We start from the raw sequence: 21684 nt of genomic DNA, 5'->3' as shown, positions 1-21684 counted from the left end.
TTGAATAAGATGCATATTTGTAATGCCAGAACTTGAGTACCTGCTAATGCAGGTTTGTAACACTCTGTCTTTAGCAGTTCCTCCTCTGTTGACATAAGCAGTGTGCACAGCAGAATAACTGTGAGCAAAGGGGTTGTCAAATACCCAGCCTCTTCATCTTGGCTTCAGTGTGGATTAGGCCAGTGTAAGCCGATACACATTCTATATAGTCATCACTGTGTGGACTGTGTGCTGGAGATGACTTCCTAATATGATCCCTGCACCGAGACCTGCCTGAAGGAAAACTTATGAAGTGGCAGCTTCCAGTTCCAGCCACATTTGGAGAGTTCATGTATATCCCAAGGCTTTCAAGAGAGTTCTTTTCTGTAAAAACCTCTATTCAGTGCAGAGGGAGTAGATCTGGGATCTGAAGCCAATCCAGTTATATTTTTATTAAAGAATATGGTCTTTAGGTTTCTAAGTTCTCAGATTTAGATCTCCGTCTCAATCCTGGCTAGAATTCCTCAGGATCTGCAGCAATCTGTTTAGTTTTAATTCATTTCAAGTATAGCTGTTACCTTGAAAAATTTGGATATACCTGGTTAAGGTGTTTCCAGAGTATTTCCTCTTCGCTATCAGTATTACAAACATGCAGGACTCAGTGAAAAGCCTTGTCAGCATTTGGCTTTCATTGCTTGGCCATACTTCTTAGCTTTCTTTTCCAAAAGCTGTCAACAGCAGATAAGTCTAGTGAAGCTAGCTAGGCATGTTAAAGCTTGCCATACATTTTATATAATGTGTAATTACTTGGTACCAATACTTCTGGTGCTAGGATACAGTCCTTTACAGTTTGAGGGAGGGTCATTGTAGCAAAAGGAAACATTTTGCCATGTTTTTCCGTATTAGATCAGTAAGGAGCCTTGGAGCTTAGGTTCAGATGATGTTTTAGTAAGGCCCGTTGGTGTTACTCAGTGCTATTGTGGTTATTCAGCACTTTTTCTCCCCCACTTTGGTTTTAAAGGTGATTTTTAATTTGTCCTTACATAATGTATTGCCTTCTGTAAAATGGAAAGGGGCATTGCAAAATCACACAAGAAAAAAAGGCATTTGCTAGTTGACCTACACCTTTTTTCCCCCCAAACATCCAATGTTTGATGTTATTAAAACTTCCACAAATATTTGTTTTAATCTCAGGTTTCTTGAGGTTCCAAGGCTTAAAGCAGTTTCATGTTGTATCATTATCACAGGACGTGTCGTATTTAAAGATGAATGAGCTGTTTTAACTCTTTAACGAGAGAGTCTGTTAATCTTACAACTCTGCAAAGTCAGCTGTCTACATTGTGTTAGTGTCTTTCTCGTTAGAGAAGAAGCCTGATGGGTAAAGGAAGGGAGAAATAAAATCCTGACTGTTTACAATAGCAATTTCCAATAAGAGCCAATAATCAGCAAAAACTCTCATGTCTACACAGCTCCATAGCATTCTGCATGCCAGTGAAACTCCTGAGCTAAGAGAGCATGAGGGAAAAGGAAAGAAAGTTGCTCACCACTCCAGGAACCTCCTTGTCTTTCCCAGAGTAGCACTGGTACTCATGTACCTTCCTTTCTTTCTCCTCATAGTAAATTACTTGCATGATCAGATGTAACAGTTCCAGAATCAGATGCAATGGTTCCCTAGCCTTCTCTCAAAAGTTTTCCTAATCTCACCAGCTCTGTCATTGTATGGAAGGGTTGGATTAGCCTAATGAGAACAATAAAAAGAGGCACCTGGTCTGATAAATAGCTTTCTTTTCCGCTGGAGTGTGCAGTGTCCTGCAGAATCCGTTCCTCTTCCATTCATTAGCTGACCCCTATGCATGCGTTTAGTGCATTTCTTTTCTGTATTTTTTTCTGTACTCAGTCATCATGCTCATCTCAGGAGAAGCTGCACCAGCTGCCCTTTCAGCCCACGGCAGATGAACTTCATTTCCTGACAAAGCATTTCAGCACTGAGAGCATCACTGATGAGGAAGGGCGCCATTCTCCAGCCTTGAGGCCTCGGTCTCGCAGTCTCAGGTGAGCTTCAGCTTGTTTGTTGAATGTTTAAGATATTGGATGCATGTATTGCATTTCTGTGTGTGCTTTCAGATCTAAGAAAAGTCATTGTAGTTTAGTTACATAGTTTTGAAACTAAATTTTGTACATTTGATGCTGAGAGTTTGGGTTGCAAAATGGTCATCAGAGTCTGCTTTCGTATCTTCACAATAACTCCACGAAAACATGATCCACGAGCGTCTCGGGCTAAATCTACAGGATAGATTCCCTTTAGTGAAGTTTCGTCTCAGAATTTTGCTGCGTGAGTGTAAGGAAGTGGTTACAGTCACTGTTAATAACTTTTCCAGCAGTGCTTCTGAAGGGTTGTGGAAACTAGAGTAGGTCAAGTCAAAACCTTAAATGGAATTGCACCCAAGAGGAATTTTGTTATAGTGCTGAAAACATTTCTCCTGCGTTAGCAGTTGAATAATTTTTATGGTTGCTTTGGAGAACTGGTTATTCAACAATAGCTTTCCAGGGCTTATTTCCTTGTACAGCTGATTTTTCCGTACTTAAAACCAGAAGCAACTAGAACCTCATCTTTCACAGTATTACAGAATGACTGAGGTTGGAAAGGATCTCTGGAGGTCATCTTGTCCAAACCCCTGCTTAAGCAGATTGCCCAGGACCATGTCCAGATGGCTGTTGAATATCTCCAAGGGCAGAGATTCTACAACCTCTCTGGGCAATCTTTCTTGCAAGCCTCAACAACTTTGTGGAATAAATCCACAAACATTTCATATCATGGCAAAAGCCTTAAGCTTTGCTATGCGTTTAGTGGGGGACCAAGTGAGTGAAAGTCTAGAAGTGTGTACCTCTAGACACAGCATCTTGTGAAAGAAAAAGGATTCATACAAGTAGGGGACAAGGAGGTGAGGTCTGCCTTCTTCTCATCTGAGGTTGTCAGAGGTGGATATCACCTTTAAATTAGTGGGGAGGATTCAGAAACTCTGTCAGCTGGAAATACTGAATTAGTGTGCCCAGCTCAGGAGGTAGGCCAGGGTTTGTGATAGGATGTGAAACAGGCCAAGATAACAGAAAACCTCCCTGGTGAGTATTGTGTCATGGCAGAGCTGAGCTTTCATAATTATTTGTAATTATTTGTGTGTTCTAAACTTCAGTGCAGGCTGCATGGTAATTGCATATGGATCTACTAAGTGTAGTTACACAGTAATCTACAGGAATAGGTAAGTACTCTGGGTAGTAGCACACTTAGCCTGTGATCTCTGCAAATTGCCATATACTAAGACTAGTCATATGATTTGTACTAAGTCTCTTTGAACAGTAGTCCTACTTCAGACCTGCTGCACTCTTTAATGCTATTGCTGAGTAGCATAACTGCAGTAGTACTAATTCCTTATAGATAAGACAGCTAGTGTAGGTAGACAACACTTCACTAAAATAATGTCCTTTCTAACACAGACATTTTACTGTTGCCATAATGAAGCATGAGACACTCTTGTTAATGCAAGAATGATATAAACAATAAAATGAAGAGCCCAATTTTAATTTTTTCCTTTTTAATATGGATTATCAGCTTGCTGGAATTTTACCTTTGTGAGCCAATTTAAAAGCAGAGTTATCATATAGTAGGTTTATAATTTGTGACGAGACCGGATTAATTCAGTGTGTCATACATCTATGATTAATCCTCCTCCTCTCTTGAATGCTTTCGGTAGCTCTCTGGTTTTCAGTGTGATAATGGCCAGCCTTATTAGTATGCCAGAGATTAGAATGAAGTGGTTTAATTTTTTAAACTTACTGTGCCTGATTTGTTTTTTTTCATTTTGCTTATTGCTAGCACTGTGGCACTGTGTGGCTCCAAAGCACCCTTGCTGCTCCCAAGCATTCATGTTGGCCCTTGCACCTCAAAGGAAAATTGATATGTCAATGTGACCAATTGGAGCAGTGTTTGCAGGAGTAAATACCGTTTTCGACAGAGGGTTGTGTGTCCTTGTAAACAAACAAGTACTGAAATATGTGAGAACCAGACCTTACTCACTGCACAGATTGCTTTTGTGTTTGCCCACACGATAAAGTTGGCTCACTTGGTGAGAGGATATTTTTACTTACTTCAGAAATGAAAAAATAAAATCTGAGCTGTTAATTAGTTCAAAGTTAAGCAGGAATTTTCTAAAAATGTAGTATTTCCATAAGCATTTAATGGGCTTATTTGATCGGCTGTAATGGGAAGCAGATGAACAAAATGCATCAGATGTTTTTCTTAATTGGCAGTCATAGCGTTGTAATTTAAAAGATGGTCTGATATTTATGACTGACTGTTAACATGTATTCAGTTTTCATCCTTTATGACTGCAACCTTGCATCTGTCTTTATAGAGGGGAACTTTTATTTTGAGATGCCACTGTCAAATGCTTGGACTGTTATTTTTGAGGGTCTCCTTTTCAGGAGTATCAGATGATCCTTTTCTGCTTCTGGATAGAGGAGAGTATTGCCTAGATGTAACTCCTGTCAAAATCTACTTTGACTAGAAATTTACCATTTTCTTATACCTAGCTGCAAATGTTCTGTTCATGCAGAGCAGTTTTAATGGTCAAAGTGGATGGAAAAAGTAACAAAGCGTGCAGTTGTGGAGGATAACACTGGTGGATCTACACTGAGAAGTTGATAGCACCTCCATTGGTGAGGTGTCTGCCAGTGAGGCCCGAAGATACTCTAAATTCTACACCAGAGAAGTGGCACTGGTTCTTTTCTGGCTGCTCTCTTACGCGGGGATAAATAGGTAGCCTGAGACCAGCACTGGAATCCAAAAGTGTGACAGGCATATAAAGCTAGTTCCTAAAGCCAAAAGACTGTTCTCTCATCTATCTCCAGCAGATCCAGTACTTACATGCTAAACAAAAGAACATATTCCTGTGTGACCCACCTGTTTTGGTGCTTACAGGGTGTCTTCAGTGGAAGAGAGTATTTCTTTATTACCTGCAGATGTAGTTCCTAAGTATGAGCTCTTGACTTCTCTCTTTTTAATGTGTGTGTGATGCAGCCTTCAATTCCTCCAGGTTATTGAGCAGTAGAGATGCCCAGGAAACATTCGCTTCATTTAGAACAATCCTGGGCTTACCCTGGAAAAGATCTTTTCTTCCAGGAGTGAAATGCATGGAAAGGGAATTCTTGCACCGAACTTTGCATCATTACTCTTTTTTTAAGTCGTGAGATGCTGCCCTCCATCTTTTCCCAGTTCTCTTTACTTGACATTTTGCTAACACATGGGAATGCATGGAGAATGTCAGAGATAAAAGCAGAGTTAACTAATAATGACTTCTTCAGGAGCTGCCTTTGCGCAGTCACTCAGCCCACCAATCTGCCCGTTTTTCTTGATCTCTTTTTCTATTTCAGCATAATGTTTTCTAGGGAGAACAGGGTTGAAGATCGTAGCAGTAAGTTTTTATGTAGTTGAAATAGATGAAATCATCCTTAATCAAATATGCTCCTTCATCTCTTTGCTGGATAGTGCTTTTTAAATGCAGTCCTCCAACCTGACTTTTGACATACTAGACCCTGCCATTAATATACAGAGACAATCCTTAGAAAATACCTGTTGCCAAAATGAGCATCTGACAAAAAGATACCCAAGACAGGAAGAAGGTGTTGTGGAACCACGCCGGTGGCCCCATAGTCCATTTTTATCTTAAAAACTGATCCCGCAGGTTGTGGAGCTCTTTCGCCTCACTGCACTTAAGCATCAGCTTTAACCGCTTGAGGAACCTTGGTGGTTTCATCACTTCACGCTGCTGCGTTTGGAAGGTGCTGTCTGCCGTAAACTGCAGAGAAGCAGGCACTTGCTCCCTGCAGAACAGGGATTCACCCAGCCGTGGGTTTACCAGGGGAGAATAGTTTTATATTCTGAAGCACAAGGCATCTGTTGCTTACGGAACTACTTTCTAACTACATTACTGATCACGGTGGTCTCAGTTTTCTCTCTCAAGACAATGAGTTCTATGAACTTGATTAAAAAAAGTTCTTCAGAGTGATTCCTTGTAAATTTATTCCTTTCTGGTTTCACTCACTATCTTTATGGTTTTCTGTTAATAGGAAAACTGGATATTCTTAGTTACCCTGTGTACTGCTCATTACTTTCTAGTGTTTTGTGTCTAAATCAGTCTCAGTCTCTGCTGGGCATGCATAAAAAAACCCTGAAGTATTGGAAAAGAGCTAGTCGCAGCCCTTGTGTTAGTCTGTAGGACAAATTCATTGGTCCTTACTTTCAAAGAGATTGTGATTGTAATGTATTCCCTTTCCCATAATGTTGTCATAGAATCACAGAATGGTTTGGGTTGGAAAGGACCTTAAGATCATCCAGTTCCAACCCCCCTGCCATGGGCAGGGACACCTCACACTAAACCATGGCACCCAAGGCTTCGTCCAACCTGGCCTTGAACACTGCCAGGGATGGAGCATTCACAACCTCCCTGGGCAACCCATTCCAGTGCCTCACCAGCCTCACAGTAAAGAACTTCCTCCTTATATCCAATCTAAACTTCCCCTGTTTAACTTTTAACCCACAGATACTTACATATTTATTGTTTGCTAATTTATTATTTATATATACAGATAATTAGACAATCCCCTGCGTAGCTTGTCATTAGGAGCAACATTCATAAGAATGTTACTCCTAATATAAAGAAGGGCTGAACTGGAAAACAGTTCCCTGATACAAAACCAATCACAAATAGTGTTTGTCTGCAGGTTAAATGTATCTGAAGCTCAGTGCTTGTAAAAATGAATTAAAGAAATCAAAAAGCATGTAAAACTCAGAAATTTCGAAGCGCTTGATGAGAAAGCCTGTTTTCTGTTTCACTGTTTGCCTGCTTCAGATCCCCCTTTTTCTAGCAGCACTAGAATTAACTGCTCAGTGTGGACTTCCTGTGCTCTTCGGTTATGATTATGCAGGAAGGGGGAACCTTTAAATAAAGACTGAAAAATAATGCAAAGTTACATGTTTAATTTTCTACAAGATTTCCTTCATTGTATAGGTTGCTGTAATTCTGTGGGAAACTGTATTTCACTGTTATGGTGCATGTTGCATAAATTCAGACTTATTTCACTATTACTGTGCATGTTGCATAAACTCAGGCTTCAGCAGATCCTGCTCTGCTGAGTTCAGTTCTCCTTTGGTCATTGTCCTTTCCAGAAACAGGATTAGGCCCCAAGGTCTAGTTGTGGTCTGTATGAAGCACTGAGCTGTATTTGCTCTGAAGTTTGATGGGCTTTTTGACGTAGATTGTCCATTTTTGCTTCTCCTTCACTGTCTTCTTTTTCCAGGGGGAGTTTTCTGACTTACTTCTAGTATTAATTAATTTGAATGAGGTCAAATTAATGAGATTTATGTACTTGTTTCTTGGGGGAAGAGGAAAGCCGATACTCTGCTCACCTTCAGCAGCAGGTTTAACTTAGTTTCTACCTCATACAACTTTGGCTCTCTAGTTTTGAAATTCCTTATTTATGGAGATCAAAAAATTAAGGCTATGGTTTTCATTTTCCTATGGACACTGGATTTGGTAACATGCTGTAAATACATCCTCATTAAACCTTTACGTACAGTCTGGAAGCAGTGGGGAGCATGGTGCTTTTAGCTCCTCTGCTTTTTCCTAATAAATACAGCTGTCACAGTGAAGGAAAAATTAGGTATTCATAAACACCTCAGTTCTATTTAGTCACAGTTAAACTAGGTTTTGTAAGATTTAACTTATTACTATAAATGCTGCTCCTTCAAATAGCTGTCTATAAGCTATTTTCAGTCTAGCATCAGATAAAGACACGAGTTGACAAGTTGAAGGCTAGAGACCTTTGTGGGAGATAGATGTCACTGAAAGTCTATCACCACATCATTTCCTAAAGTGGAGGGAGGGTGAAGAAGGGGGAAAGAGAGAGTAGTTTCTCATTCTGCTGTTAAGAGACGGATGTTATTCTTCTAACGCCTGCTCCGCTGAAATGAAAAACACACTGACAATAATAATTTCTTTGACCTACCTATCTACACCAAGAGAAGCAGCCTGCTTTATATCTTAAAATGTTATGCACATGCACAGTCTGTGTCCTCTGTTTCAGAGGAAATAGTCTGTTCCTTTGTGAGGCTTGAAATGGTTGTCTGGTTTTGTTCTGTACTTGAAGTTTTTGGTGGTAGATAGATCATAGAATCATAGAATAGTTAGGGTTGGAAAGGACCTTAAGATCATCAAGTTCCAACCCCCCCTGCCATGGGCAGGGACACTTCACGCTAAAATGTGACACATAGATGTGTGAAGCTCTTGCATTTGGAAAGCTTTCATGCCAATAAAAGGTATTAAACTCCTGTTTCTTTCTTTTTCTAAATTTCCTTACATGGCATTCAGTTACCTGCCCAGGTTTAGTTATCAGTCCTGGTTTCTTTCTCACCTGGTTGTGTCTCAAAGGTGCTGCAAAGTAATCAGCAGTGCCTGGCCTTTGGTTAGTTAATATCCATCTAATTATTTCTGTAGATTCCCAGGGTAAGGATCAACATAAAAAATTACGGTGCAGTATGTTATGTTGCAGTCTTGCTATAGTCAGCTAGACTTTTAATTTGACCTGTTACACTGGGCAGATTTATTTAGAATGACAATTTGAATCTCGATCCTAGGTTTTATCCAGAGTTGTTTGGATGCTCTGTTGTTTTAGGCTGCAAAAAGTGGCATCAATCAGCTTCCAAAACTGCCAGTCCCCAAGGAACATAAAGGGATCAGAAGTGTTTACTTTATTGCCAATCCCTAGACTCTACTTTGTTTCAGAATCATAAAAACCAAACCCAATAAACTCCTGTATCATTGTGGCTCTCCTTAAGGAAACACTGCATCTCCTGGCAGGACAGCTTAAGTAGCATGATTTCTGCAGAGCTCTTAATTTCCTGTATCCATACAAATAAAAGCAAAAGGCAAACCCCCTCATGTTTTATTGTAGCCCTAAGATATCAAATACTTAAGCATGGACAAATTTTAGTAGGACTACTTTAATGTTAAAATGAGGTATGCATGTGCCTCTGTATTTCTGTAGTTAGTATCAAAGGGCTAAATATATCCTTGTAATTTATACCTCACTTAAATCACGCAGAGAAATAATGCATTATATAAAAATAAATTCTTCAATAACTGTATTTGCCAAGTTCTTCAGCTCCATATGGACTGCCAGTAAACAAGTGTCCTGTGTTTGTGTCAGATGGTTTGGTCTGGGAGAAAAAAGGATAAAGATAGCAGGCTAGATGTGGGAGAGGGCTTGTTTGCAAGTCTGGAATTTAAATGTTCTTTTATTCTTTTTATTATGTCATTACATCTGAATATAAATGTAAATTTACTTTTTAAAGCAAATTCTCCTTGCTTAAAATCAGCCTTGTACCAAGTGAAGGGATAGATTTTCTTCAAAACAAGTTGATGAAAATGTGTTTTTACCTGGTATTCAAAGCATCCAAATCAGATTTTCTCTGTTAACGTAAGGATTCAGTGAGAGATTTAATCTGAAGTGAATTTTCCCAAGCTGAGGGATAAACCTTAATAAAAACAAGACACAATGTAATTCATGGAATTCCAGCATCAGGCATGAAGAGAGATCTGTATTGCTGTATTCTGTGAGCCAGTGAGTTAAATTTTCTTTGAATTGTAAATATATGTTCCCAAAAGAATGTTTTTTTCCTTTAAATAGGTTAGCAGCAAGGTAGTAACTGTAATTCATTCCAAGTTTAAAATGCATTTATTCCATTTAGAGAGATTCACTTCATCCTTCACAAGAAAGTTTAAAATGTTTGAACTCATTCAAGACAAAATCATACTTTTTTGGCATAGAGGAAGTATTTTTAGCAATATGTAGGACTCCTAAAATCATAAAGACAGTGATCTTGTAAGATGCCAGATAATTGAAGCCCTTGCTTGTCTTGATCATTAAAATAAGGTAACTGGAGAAATGAGATGCTGTAGGCGATCCTGTAGTGAGGGATTATCTGCATTACCTCACTCCAGCTGTCCTCCGTGGCAGCATGATTCAGAGCACTGCATACCATCAGATGTGATGAAATGAGATGCAACTCTGCTTGAAAAAGCCCACCCAAACAGTAGCATAAATGCAGTTTGTAAAGATTTAGTGTCCTGGGTTTTTTGGTGTGCCTTGAAGTTGCTGGCTAACCTATGCATCCGTGGTGTAACATGCCTCAAGGGAGTGCAGTTTTCGTAGAAATACTTTGTTCCTGTTGCTGGTGGTATTTATATATAAGATTTAGCTGAATAGCACTGCTCGTGCATCCTTTCTGTAGCGTGGTATCCTTCAGACAAAGGAAAGCGAGTCATCCCAAGTTCCTTGTTTTGATTTACTCTGCTCCCTTCTGGCACTGGAGACTCTAGAGGTAACAGTGATTTCTTTCTCAGCAAGGCTGCTACCACTGCCAGGGAGGGCAGTAAGAAGAGAACAAGGGGAATATCAGCTGTACCTACAACAAATGCACTGAGGTTTTGTGTGCTGCTTGTATGTTAGGGTTTGCATTCAGTGAAAATAGGTGAGTTTCTGCTTGAGTTCAATTGAAGCCAGGAATTATAGCAGCTTTCAGATACTGCCATTGCTTGCTAATGTTTTCTCTGAATTTAAGCATCATCCCATTACCCAAGTAAAAGCTTTGGAAGGGCTGCAGTCAGTGTGGCAGCATTATGACCGTCAATGGATTTTGGAGGGTTTTGATGTGATATCTGTAAATGATAATGTGCTTTCTTTTCTCCTCTAGCCCGGGTCGCTCCCCAGTTTCCTTTGACAGTGAAATAATAATGATGAATCATGTGTACAAAGAAAGGTTTCCAAAGGTAAAGAATCACTTTTTCAATACTGCATTCAATGAACTTGTGACCAAGCTCAGAATTAATGTAGTGCTTGTTGGAGAAGGAATAGGTTGAATGGAGAGATTCAAATGGAAAGGGTGAAAAGCTTCATGGTTTTGTGTATGCATTTCATATTTACTAGATTTCTTCTGTCTTATAATGGGATGACACATAGAATCATAGAATAGTTAGGGTTGGAAAGGACCATAAGATCATCTAGTTCCAACCCCCCTGCCGTGGGCAGGGACACCTCACTCTGAACCATGTCACCCAAGGCTCTGTCCAGTCTGGACTTGAACACTGCCAGGGATGGAGCATTCACAACTTCCTCGGGCTCACAAGAGTAAGGAGAAGGGCCATGCTTTGGCTCTCCATGTATTTTTATCTAATCCATGTTTTTTTTATTTAAATTTTGAATCACATCAAGGCTGGAAAAGGGAGGTTTTGTTTATTTTCATATATACTTTAAACAGCTATTTTAAAAAGTAGTTTTAAAATAATAACATTCTCTCAGATTTCCCTATATAACTGCTTTGAATTTGCTTTATACTGATCCAAACTTCTTTGGTTTTGGTGGACTTTCCATTTACATATTGGAAATGCAGGGTTTTCTTTTAAAATCGTTCCAAATTATACTGGAGGTTTTGGCTATAATCAAGTTTGCCCCTGGGCCTCTTGGTACCAGAGAAGCAATGAAGGCAGATTTGGAGTTTAGAAAGTCAATCCCAATTCAGTTACATTGAAATGTGCTGAAGTGATCTGCAGTCAAAATAAGCATGGGGTTTCTGAAAAAAGCTGAATATTGAAGCCTGTAAAATCAAGTATTGAAAGTAACATCTCATTGCAGTGAGTGTAGAAGATTGACATCTCACTGATATGAGTTTAGAAGATCATGTATCCCACAGCTGTCGATACAGCCATTCCTTCCTGTTCCTGTACCAATAGGGAAAATAGATGTTTCTCTGGAGACAGGATATCAGGGCTTATAGTGATAGAAATGTATCTGTTGCTTGGGGCAATGATTTTTAGCTTCCCTGGTCTTGTCTAAAAAGGTCTGAAAGCTGCTCCATATCATATGTCCTTACTCTGGAGACCCAGGGAGGAATTACAGCCTCAGCACCAAGATATTTTTATGGTCATTTGCATTTTCAGAAAGTGTGTTCTGATTAATATCTGTTGTTTGCTCGTGTGCACGTAACTTTTGCCTAGGGAATGCTATTTCAATTCTCAGCAAAATGCTATTGTATTTTGGAATATTTTTAAAGCCTCTTGTGTTTTGGAATTGCAAGTATGTTACTTCAGCACCCGATTTGTTTATGGTTTTAAGTTCTGGGATAGTAAAATTTAAGAGTAATTTCTCTTTATTCTGTACTCTTAGGCCACGGCACAGATGGAAGAGCGGCTGGCTGAGTTTATTGCCTCTAATGCTCCAGAGAACGTGCTGCAATTAGCAGATGGGGTCCTAAGTTTCATTCATCATCAAGTTATTGAACTGGCCAGAGATTGCCTAGATAAATCACGTGAAGGTCTTATTACTTCTCGGTACTTTTATGAGCTGCAGGAAAACTTGGAGAAACTTCTCCAGGATGTAAGTGCTCTCTGGAAAGTGGAATATATTGTTCTGATTGAAACTTTAAATAATAGCCAGAGCTTTGATTTTAGGAGAGACGGTGTGGATTCTGGGGGAAGGGCAGTGGGTGGGGATGTCAGGAGATCCGAGTTGTTCCAGTCTGCAGTTGATTTGCCGCGGGCAGATGTGAGTAAATCACTTCACCTGTGTACTTAGTTTATGCAAGTTAAAGATGCATCCGAGTAAGTCAAAGGAAGTCTTTACCATTTATGAAAATTGGGTTCATCCAGATGAAGGAAATTACTGAACTTTTCTTTCATGTGCTTCAAACCTCTGAATGACTTATTAATTACAATAGTGCCTTCAAGGAGTGAAAACACCATAGTTTGTAGTGTTGCTATAAATTTTTCATAAAAGGTTTTCTTGAGCTGAACTTAATCCAGTCGTGGGGTTTTTAGTACTTCAGTGCGTTGTGTGGTGTTCAAAGCATAGGAAAATACACAAGGGGGCACAATTTTAATGCATGCTCAGTGTGCTTCAGCTGCTCATTAAAAATTGCTCTTTTCCTTTAAAATGAAAATAACATTAAATTAAAAATGTCTCTCAGAATTCATGTTATAGCTGTTGTGAAGAGTCAGTGCTATTACCAGTTGCTGGGTCCTGACCTCATTTGGGACTGTTTCCTTAACCTTCTGCTTTGATTTAAGGAGATAGCAAGCTGTAAGCACAGGATTTACAAAGATTGCAGTCTCAGATAACAGAGACACCTAGAAACAGAGCACGTGAAATAATTACTTTTCTGTGATGCTTTTTAATCTATTTGGTGAAGGTGTATTTATATGTCATTGATCAGTTTGCCAGCCCACTGGCATGAATCGCCATAGTTTGTGCCCCTTTGCCACTCTTTTCAGACAGTAGAAAATGGCAGGCGAATAAAAATACTATGTTAATACACAATTATTGTATCGAAAACCTTTGTGAAACTTCAGAATCTTCCCTTGTATCAGCTAAAGTCTCTGACTAGCCTTTTTATATGAGTGTGGCTGCAATTTCCCTGATATTTGGTGTGCGTGGGAGAAAAATGACTGATGTTTGGTTTTGTGGTGTTCTGCCTGGATGGAGAAAGTAATTTTGGCAGATCAAGAGAGGTAGGGAATATCTTTCAAGGCCTTGTGTGGTTGTCTAACTACGGGTTATCAGTAACCACTGTGGATGCATTTAATAGTTAAATATGTGTTTCCTTGTAAAAGTGGTGTTCTTTGGATGCTGTGCTAAAGTTTGACCACTGATGCCACTGTCCAGTGCTGGAGAAACTGCATCTTGTCAAAGAAACTGTTCAGTGTTTGTAGTCTTTAGGAGGGAGGAAGGTGTTTTTGGAGATGCAAGTGGCAGTGTAGCCTTCCTGGGCAGAATAAACGTCACCCAGCCCAGCAGCAGCTGGCAGAGGCATGTGAGCAGCCCTGGATGTAAGGGGCAGGCAGTGTAAAGGGAAGATGGGGGTATGCAGCCAAGTGTCAGTGGGTGCACCTTGTATCTCCAGAGCCTGGAAGCTATGAAATAAGGGATTAGGCCTCTCTGGGTGGTGTTTTTAAAGTTGGAAAGTTTTCACTTGAATGTGTGCTCAGCAAAATAGCTTACATTTCAAGGCGTGCAAGGGGGACTACAGGATGTTTAACTGCTTTTGGTAGCAGATACTTGGAGCTTGAAATTCTCCAAGACTTCCCTTCTGTGTGTGTGGACAATGATTTCTCATACCATAAGGAATTAAGAGAGCAATAAATCGGGTCTAGCCACTTCTGGGCTGTACTTCCAGGCCTGTGTTCTGGCCTGAAGACATTAATCAGGATCTTTGAGAAGGTCTGGGTCAGATAAATCTGCTTGTTCCTTTCCTCTCCCCTTTCTCAGAACAAATCCTCAAAACACACTTCTTAAATGTCCTTTTCCCCTTGATCCTACATGCATTAAACTGCTGCTCCTAAGCGCAGGGAAGGATGACACTGAACTGTTATTAGAGAAGACATGATAGTCGTCTTTGAGCTTGTTCACGTATAGATGTTCAGGGCTGTCTTTGACCTCTTCCTCCTTAACTTCTGCAGAGTGGGGCTGAGAGAAAGGTCAGTTCTTAAGTTGAATTGATTTACTTTAGGAAGTAAAGTATGCAAGAGACAATTAAAGGGAAAGCTTAGGAACAAGGGAGGCAGAACAGGCTGGGAAGGAGGAAGACAAGGAAGTTGAAGACAGCAGAGAAATGTCAAAGACTTCATTCTGTATCTTTCTCATTTGTTTTTAATGTCCTATCATAATTCCTTGGCTTTTCAATATTTTAATACTTAAAAGCTACTTGTTTTCACCTGCTTGCCAGTCTGTGCTCTGCCCTCCAGACTGCATTCTGAAAGGAAGTAACAGGAACATTTAGTCGTCGTGGGGGACTTTAATTACCCCGATATTTGCTGGAAGACTCACACAGCCAGTCATTCACAGTCTAGGAGGTTCCTCGAGTGCATTGATGATAATTTCTTAATGCAAATGGTGGACGTACCAACTAGGGGAGCAGCGCTGCTAGATTTAGTACTCGCCAACAAGGAGGGTTTGGTCGAAGTGGTGACGGTCAATGGCAGCCTTGGCTGCAGTGACCATGAGATGGTGGAGTTTAGGATCCTGTGTGGGAGGAATAGAATACCTAGCAAAGCCACAGTTCTGGATTTCCGAAGGGCCAACTTTGGCCTCTTCAGTCAACTGCTAAGGGAAGTCTCATGGGAAAGTGTACTAGGCGGTAAAGGGGCTCAAGATAGTTGGTTAGCATTCAAGGACCGCTTCTTCCAAGCTCAGGATCGGAGCGTCCCAATGAGTAGGAAGTCAAGTAAGGGATCTAGGAGACCGGCGTGGTTAAACAAGGAGCTGCTGGGCAAACTCAAGTGGAAAAGGAGAATCTATGGATTATGGAAGGAGGGGCTGGCCGCTTGGGAGGAATATAGGACAGTTGTTAGAGGATGTAGGGAGGCAATTAGGACAGCTAAGGCCTCCTTGGAACTCAATCTTGCTAGTCGGGTTAAAGACAATAGAAAGGGCTTCTTCAAATACATAGCAAATAAAACTAAAACAAGAGGCAATATAGGCCCACTGCTGAACGAAGTGGGTACCCTGGAGACAGAGGATATAAAGAAGGCAGAGGTGCTGAATGCCTTCTTTGCCTCTGTCTTTACTCCTGCAGACTCTCCCCGAGGGCCCCGGATTTCTATAGCCCCAGAAGGAGTCAGGACAAAGGAGGAGTTTGCTTTGGTAGATGAGGATTGGGTTAGGGATCAGCTATGCAAACTGGACATCTGTAAATCGATGGGTCCGGATGGAATGCACCCACGGGTGCTGAGGGAGCTGGCGGAGGTCATTGCTAGGCCACTTTCCATCATCTTTGGTAAGTCGTGGGAAATGGGCGAGGTGCCTGAGGATTGGCGGATGGCAAAGGTCACACCAATCTATAAGAAGGGCAAGAAGGAGGACCTGGGTAATTATAGACCGGTCAGCCTTACCTCCATCCCTGGAAAGATGATGGAACAACTTATTCTTGACTCCATCACTAGGCATATCAAGGATGAGGGGGTCATTAAGAACAGCCAACATGGTTTTATGAGGGGGAAGTCATGTATGACCAACCTTATAGCCTTCTATGAGGAAGTGACTAGGTGGAGGGATGATGGTAGAGCGGTAGATGTAGTTTTTCTTGATTTCAGTAAGGCATTTGATACTGTCTCCCACAGCATCCTCATAGATAAGCTGAGGAAGTGTGGGCTTGACGATCAAGTAGTGAGGTGGATCGAGAACTGGTTGAAAGGAAGAAGGCAGAGAGTTGTGGTCAATGGCGCAGAATCTAGCTGGAGGTCTGTGACTAGTGGAGTTCCTCAGGGGTCGGTACTGGGACCGGTGCTGTTTAATATTTTCATCAATGACCTGGATGAGGGAACTGAGTGCACCCTCAGCAAGTTTGCTGATGACACAAAACTGGGAGGAGTGGCTGACACACCAGAGGACTGTGCTGCCATTCAGCGAGACCTGGACAGGCTGGAGAGTTGGGCGGGGAGAAACTGGATGAAATTTAACAAGGGCAAGTGTAGAGTCTTGCATCTGGGGAAGAACAACCCCATGTACCAGTACAGGTTGGGGGGTGACCTGCTGGAAAGTAGTGAAGGGGAAAGGGACCTGGGGGTCCTGGTGGATAGGAGGATGACCATGAGCCAGCAATGTGCTCTTGTGGCCAAGAAGGCAAATGGCATCTTAGGGTGCATTAGAAAGGGAGTGGTTAGTAGGTCAAGAGAGGTTCTCCTCCCCCTCTACTCAGCCTTGGTGAGGCCGCATCTGGAATATTGCGTCCAGTTCTGGGCCCCTCTGTTCAAGAAGGACAGGGAATTGCTTGAAGGAGTCCAGCGCAGAGCCACAAAGATGATTAAGGGAGTGGAACATCTCCCTTATGAGGAGAGGCTGAGGGAGCTGGGTCTCTTTAGCTTGCAAAAGAGGAGACTGAGGGGTGACCTCATCAATGTTTACAAATATGTGAAGGGTAGGTGTCAGGATGATGGAGCTAGGCTTTTTTCAGTGATATCCAGTGATAGGACAAGGGGCAATGGGTGTAAACTGGAGCATAGGAAGTTCCACGTTAACATCAGGAAGAACTTCTTTACTGTAAGAGTGACAGAGCACTGGAACAGGCTGCCCAGGGGGGTTGTGGAGTCTCCTACACTGGAGATATTCAAGGCCCGCCTGGACAAGTTCCTGTGTGATGTACTGTAGGTTACCCTGCTCTTGCAGGGGGGTTGGACTAGATGATCTTTTTAGGTCCCTTCCAACCCTTGGGATTCTGTGATTCTGTGATTCTGTAAATATATAGAAATTGACGGGAATATTTCTTTTGGAGGACCCACCTGAAACACAGGAAGTTTGGAGTCAAGTTTAGATGATTCCAAATTTGAGGGTCTTTGCTTAGCTTGTAAGGTATCACACAGAGCTACCTGCTGTATAAATAATACCAACTGGAAGCTTGTCAGAAAAGCTCTTCCACTTGGGCAGTTGCATGGTCTGTGCAGTAGGATATGTAGTTTTATGGTATATTTTTATAACATATAGAAAGACTGGGAAGATGGTTTATTGGTGAATAATGAGGTCAGCAGGTGGCAGGAATATCCACAGACTTTCTTACAGTTTTACTGTGAAAGAATGGATTCTCTTTCATTCTTTTTTAAGGGGACAGTAGTGACACGTGCTAACTAACTAAGCTTGCACAGTACTTCAAACCGTAGAAAAGAAACTTGATGCAATATGTTGCAGTTTGAGTCTACTTTATATTGTAGGAATACAACAGAGTAATTGGGTATGTAAATAATGAGCTGTTTATAAATACCAAACCAGAAAGCTTTTAAAAGTTTTTAGATGCTGGCTTTTGTAATAAAATGCCAACAAATCTCGTTAGTTATGGCAAATGAGATCTTCTCCCTTGTTGGGAGCGTGAAATAATGTCTTTTAGCCAGAAAAAAAACCCTATTGCTTATTGCGTCATTGAAATTATCCTGAAGTAAAAATGAATGTAAGGTATTTTCTTTATTTTGGAAAACATTAACTTGAATGTTGCACTTCACACAGTAAAAATATTGAAAAATAAGATGAAACACTTAATAAAAAAGAATATGTGGCATTCAGTTCTTTATCTGTTACCATGGTGGGGTGGCCTTTAGAGGAGGGGATAGGACTTCAGGTCACTGGGGGGATAAAAATGGTTATAGTCGTTTGTTACTTGGCTGAATTAACAAGGTAAAACTGGCCAAAAGAAATTTAAAGGCTTTTGCGTAGGTGTAGCCAATTGGTGAGGAAGGTGAAGGATTACAGGTGTTTCTGTGCATGGAACAGAAGGAGCAGGGAAAAGTATTAGTATTACACTGCAGTTACTGATGCTGCACATTGGCAAATGGATATTCTGATTGGGATTGCTGTCTTAATATGAGCCTGAGTATAAATTTATTGGTTCTTGGCATTGCAGGTCTATTGTTTTGGTTTCCATCAGTATATTAGCTTAATTACAGCATTGTGACTTGCATATCCCAGTTATTGGTCCTGCCGAACCCCAGGGGAGGACAGTGATTTTAATTTCATGCCCCAGTAGCTACAGTTAGTGACGGATGGGTCTTTCAGATAAGGGAATCGGTTTGTAAATTACCCGTTGCTACCTCCTGTACATGTGTCACTGGCAATGTGTGCAGGAATGGCATCAGCCTCTACCCACAGCCCCCTATAGCTTCTTCCTCCTCCCCTTGGGAGGCGGGAGGGGAGGAAACCCTGAAATGCCACCAGCAACCTTCAGACAAGCGTGTCGTCACTGGGAAGCGCTGATGAGATGGCACGCCTCATGCCAAGGCACATGGAAGCTGCGGGCAGTGCTTGGCTGTATAACCCTCTGGTTTCCACACACTGTCCTTGGGACAGATTGCGCACAAGATGTCTGTAGGGATGTCCAGGCTGTCCTGTGCGAGAAGGAAACAAGAAGAGGCAGTTTTGCTGAGGATCTTGGAAGAGCAGCGCTGTGCAGAGATGATGGCTGAGTGGCTGTTACAAGTTGTGTTTGATTTTTTTATCCTTTTGCTTTATCATTTGGCAGTCATGGTTTGGCTTTTCATTTCCAAAACAGGCACCTGATTAAATTAGTTACATTTTCAAATTATTTTGCCTAAATTGTCGTAGATGAGAAAAGGAGAAAACAAAAGGACTTGATTTAAAAGATTGTTTAACAGTACAAATGGATGCAAACTGATGAATGATTGATATTTTTTGGGTAATATAATATATAGAGGGGAAAAGGACTTTCGAATTGCATGGCTCATTCTTCAAATGATACAAAGTTGTTGGTGTTATTTATTCATTTCAGCACAGCTAACCCCTGGTGATCTGGAATGGCTTTTCAAATATGAAAGCATTAATTTCTCTCTAGAATTCATATTTTAACTTACGAGTTTGCATAATGCATTAGGGGACGCAGAGTGAATACTGATCACCTTCATTTTGATTATTTTCTATTTTATAATTAGAAAATAGCTTTCAGTTAGGAAAAAAATTTGCAACTTACTTCAGTGCTTTAGAAATTATCTTCTGTTTAAAGCTCTATAGCCAGGAAGCATCTCAGATACTGGGTTGAGATAATGAACTAGCAGGTACATTGTTTTCTTCAAGGTTAAAATTCTAGCCCTGGCTTCTCAGTGCTGAAGGAGCCAATTCAAAATCTGTTATTCTGACCTGTGTCCTAATGAGAAATAATAAGTTTCTGAATTTTATTTTGTTAGGTAACAAAAGATCAGGCGTATTTTATTGAAAACGCTGCCTGTATGTTTCTAGCTCTGAATTTCTGCTTCCCTCTGCTTTTACTGTTCTTTTAGGTGATCCCTGGTGTGATTTGACTTATCACCCACTCACCCACGTCTTTTTCTTAGATGGTGCTAATGAACAATGCTAAATGAACCTTTAGTTTATTGCTGCTTGCATCCTTGTTGATAAAATACTGTTCCTACAAGCAAGTGGCTCTTTGCCAGCATAGGATCATTGACTGAGCTCTGGACTTTATGTCTGTGGCTGTGCTAAAGCCTAATTTTTAGACCTTTGGGAATAAATAGCTATACAGAGTTTCAGTTTTTGCATGTCACTAAAACCATCTTTTTATCACCCTGCAATGAAATGCTATTTTATTTCAACTTCAGCACTCATAATGTAACTATAGGGCGCTTGAGCAAAAGAAGAGGAATTTACGGGGGGGGGGGGGGGAAGGGGGGGGCGTTGGTTGGGGAGGGATTAATTTAATTATCTCTCTAGTGTATATTGTTATAAAAAGATACCTCACACAGACACATACCTTGAAACTAAGCCTTGAATTTATACTGCAATCTGGTGAAGCAAAAGAAGTGGACAAGAATAAATTCTCTGAGTCAAGTTTCTATATGCTCTTTGCTTTTCTTGTCTGCATGATCCTACATATAATATGTAGCTATTATGTGTTATATTGTACATATCATATGTACAATATAATATGTAGCTGATCAGCAGGATTTATAAAATTAAATAAAAATACAGTTTAGTTTTTCTTGATGATGATCAGAAGTGGTTCGAATCCTGTTTGTAAAGTAAAGCTGAAAGTGAAGCCTAGAAATATATAAGGCTGTTAGTAATTATGTCAGTGTTCTGTGGAAGGTAGAATTGAGAAAACCAGTATTCCTCTTTTCGTTTTTAAAAACGAAATAAAACCACATCCTGTGTAATATAGTTGATAGGTGGTACAATGCAAATCCAGCTTTTGAAATCTCTCTTGCATGGTAAAAGGAGTCAGTTGCAATGGAAAAGCTGTATGTAACTTGGCATCCTTGAATGAGACAAGATCATTGCCTGTCCCGACTCTGTCATGCCTTTGCTTCTGAATAATGGTTACTGAGCTGGTGATTGCTCTGCATTCAGTATCTGAGACATAAAATTGAAGAGTTCACTGCTAGGGCCATAATGTGACACTCTGCTCTCCACAGGCCCACGAGCGATCCGAAAGCTCCGAGGTTGCCTTCGTTACTCAACTTGTGAAGAAGCTGATGATTATCATTGCACGACCAGCTCGGCTGCTTGAGTGCCTGGTAAGTTTGCTCCTCAGGAGAGTGCATATATGACCTAAAGAGTGTCGTGTGTGTTTGAGCATACAAGAAACACAAAGCCTCAATAGAAAGCTTTAAACTCTCATCAAAACATTAATGAAAAATAAATGTGTATTATTTAAAAAAGAAGTACTAAGTGTCTTTTGCATTAATATAGAGGTATCCTCCCAATGGACTGTCTGTTGCAACAGAAGCTACAGTATATTTTAGTATAAAATTTATAGCTGAGGGACCAAATGTAGCAACTGACATAATTTCATGCTACTTGCTGCCACCTGATTTTCCTCTTGTTAGTAGCTACAGCAAAGAGCCTGTAAACGTATAGTGTGCATAAGGTGCCTAGAGAGCTACCCTAAGAAAGTACTATTGCTAGGGAAGAAGTTCCTTTCCATGATATAAATGGTGTTTGAGTTCTTGGACTGAATCCCTTTGCTGTAGACCCAGCAATTGCAGAGAAACCTGGTGTCAGGTTTTCCAGCTGTGAACACACAGAGGGATAGGCCACTGAGAGATCCAAGCAGATTTGTAAGCCTGGGCTTGAAATCCTATGTGGTGCTATTGGAATACATGGAAAAGC

General features: G+C 40.7%; 1 protein-coding gene across 10 annotated transcripts in view; it reads left to right on the top strand.

Annotated features, from left to right (window-relative positions):
• MAST2 (microtubule associated serine/threonine kinase 2) overlaps positions 1–21684 on the top strand; it is a 203796-nt gene that overhangs the window by 145570 nt on the left and 36542 nt on the right. For 9 of the 10 annotated variants that reach the window (XM_065673460.1, XM_065673452.1, XM_065673454.1 and 6 more), the window contains 4 exons: positions 1877–2031; positions 10787–10862; positions 12256–12465; positions 20988–21089. In XM_065673460.1, coding sequence (XP_065529532.1) covers positions 1877–2031; positions 10787–10862; positions 12256–12465; positions 20988–21089 — 543 coding nt within the window. The remainder of the gene's footprint in view (positions 1–1876; positions 2032–10786; positions 10863–12255; positions 12466–20987; positions 21090–21684) is intronic. The other variant, XM_065673451.1, reaches the window with a different exon arrangement.

Source organism: Lathamus discolor, chromosome 3 (genome assembly GCF_037157495.1).
Source record: "Lathamus discolor isolate bLatDis1 chromosome 3, bLatDis1.hap1, whole genome shotgun sequence".
NCBI lineage: Eukaryota > Metazoa > Chordata > Aves > Psittaciformes > Psittacidae > Lathamus > Lathamus discolor.
This window is presented reverse-complemented; position numbering and strand designations above follow the sequence as displayed.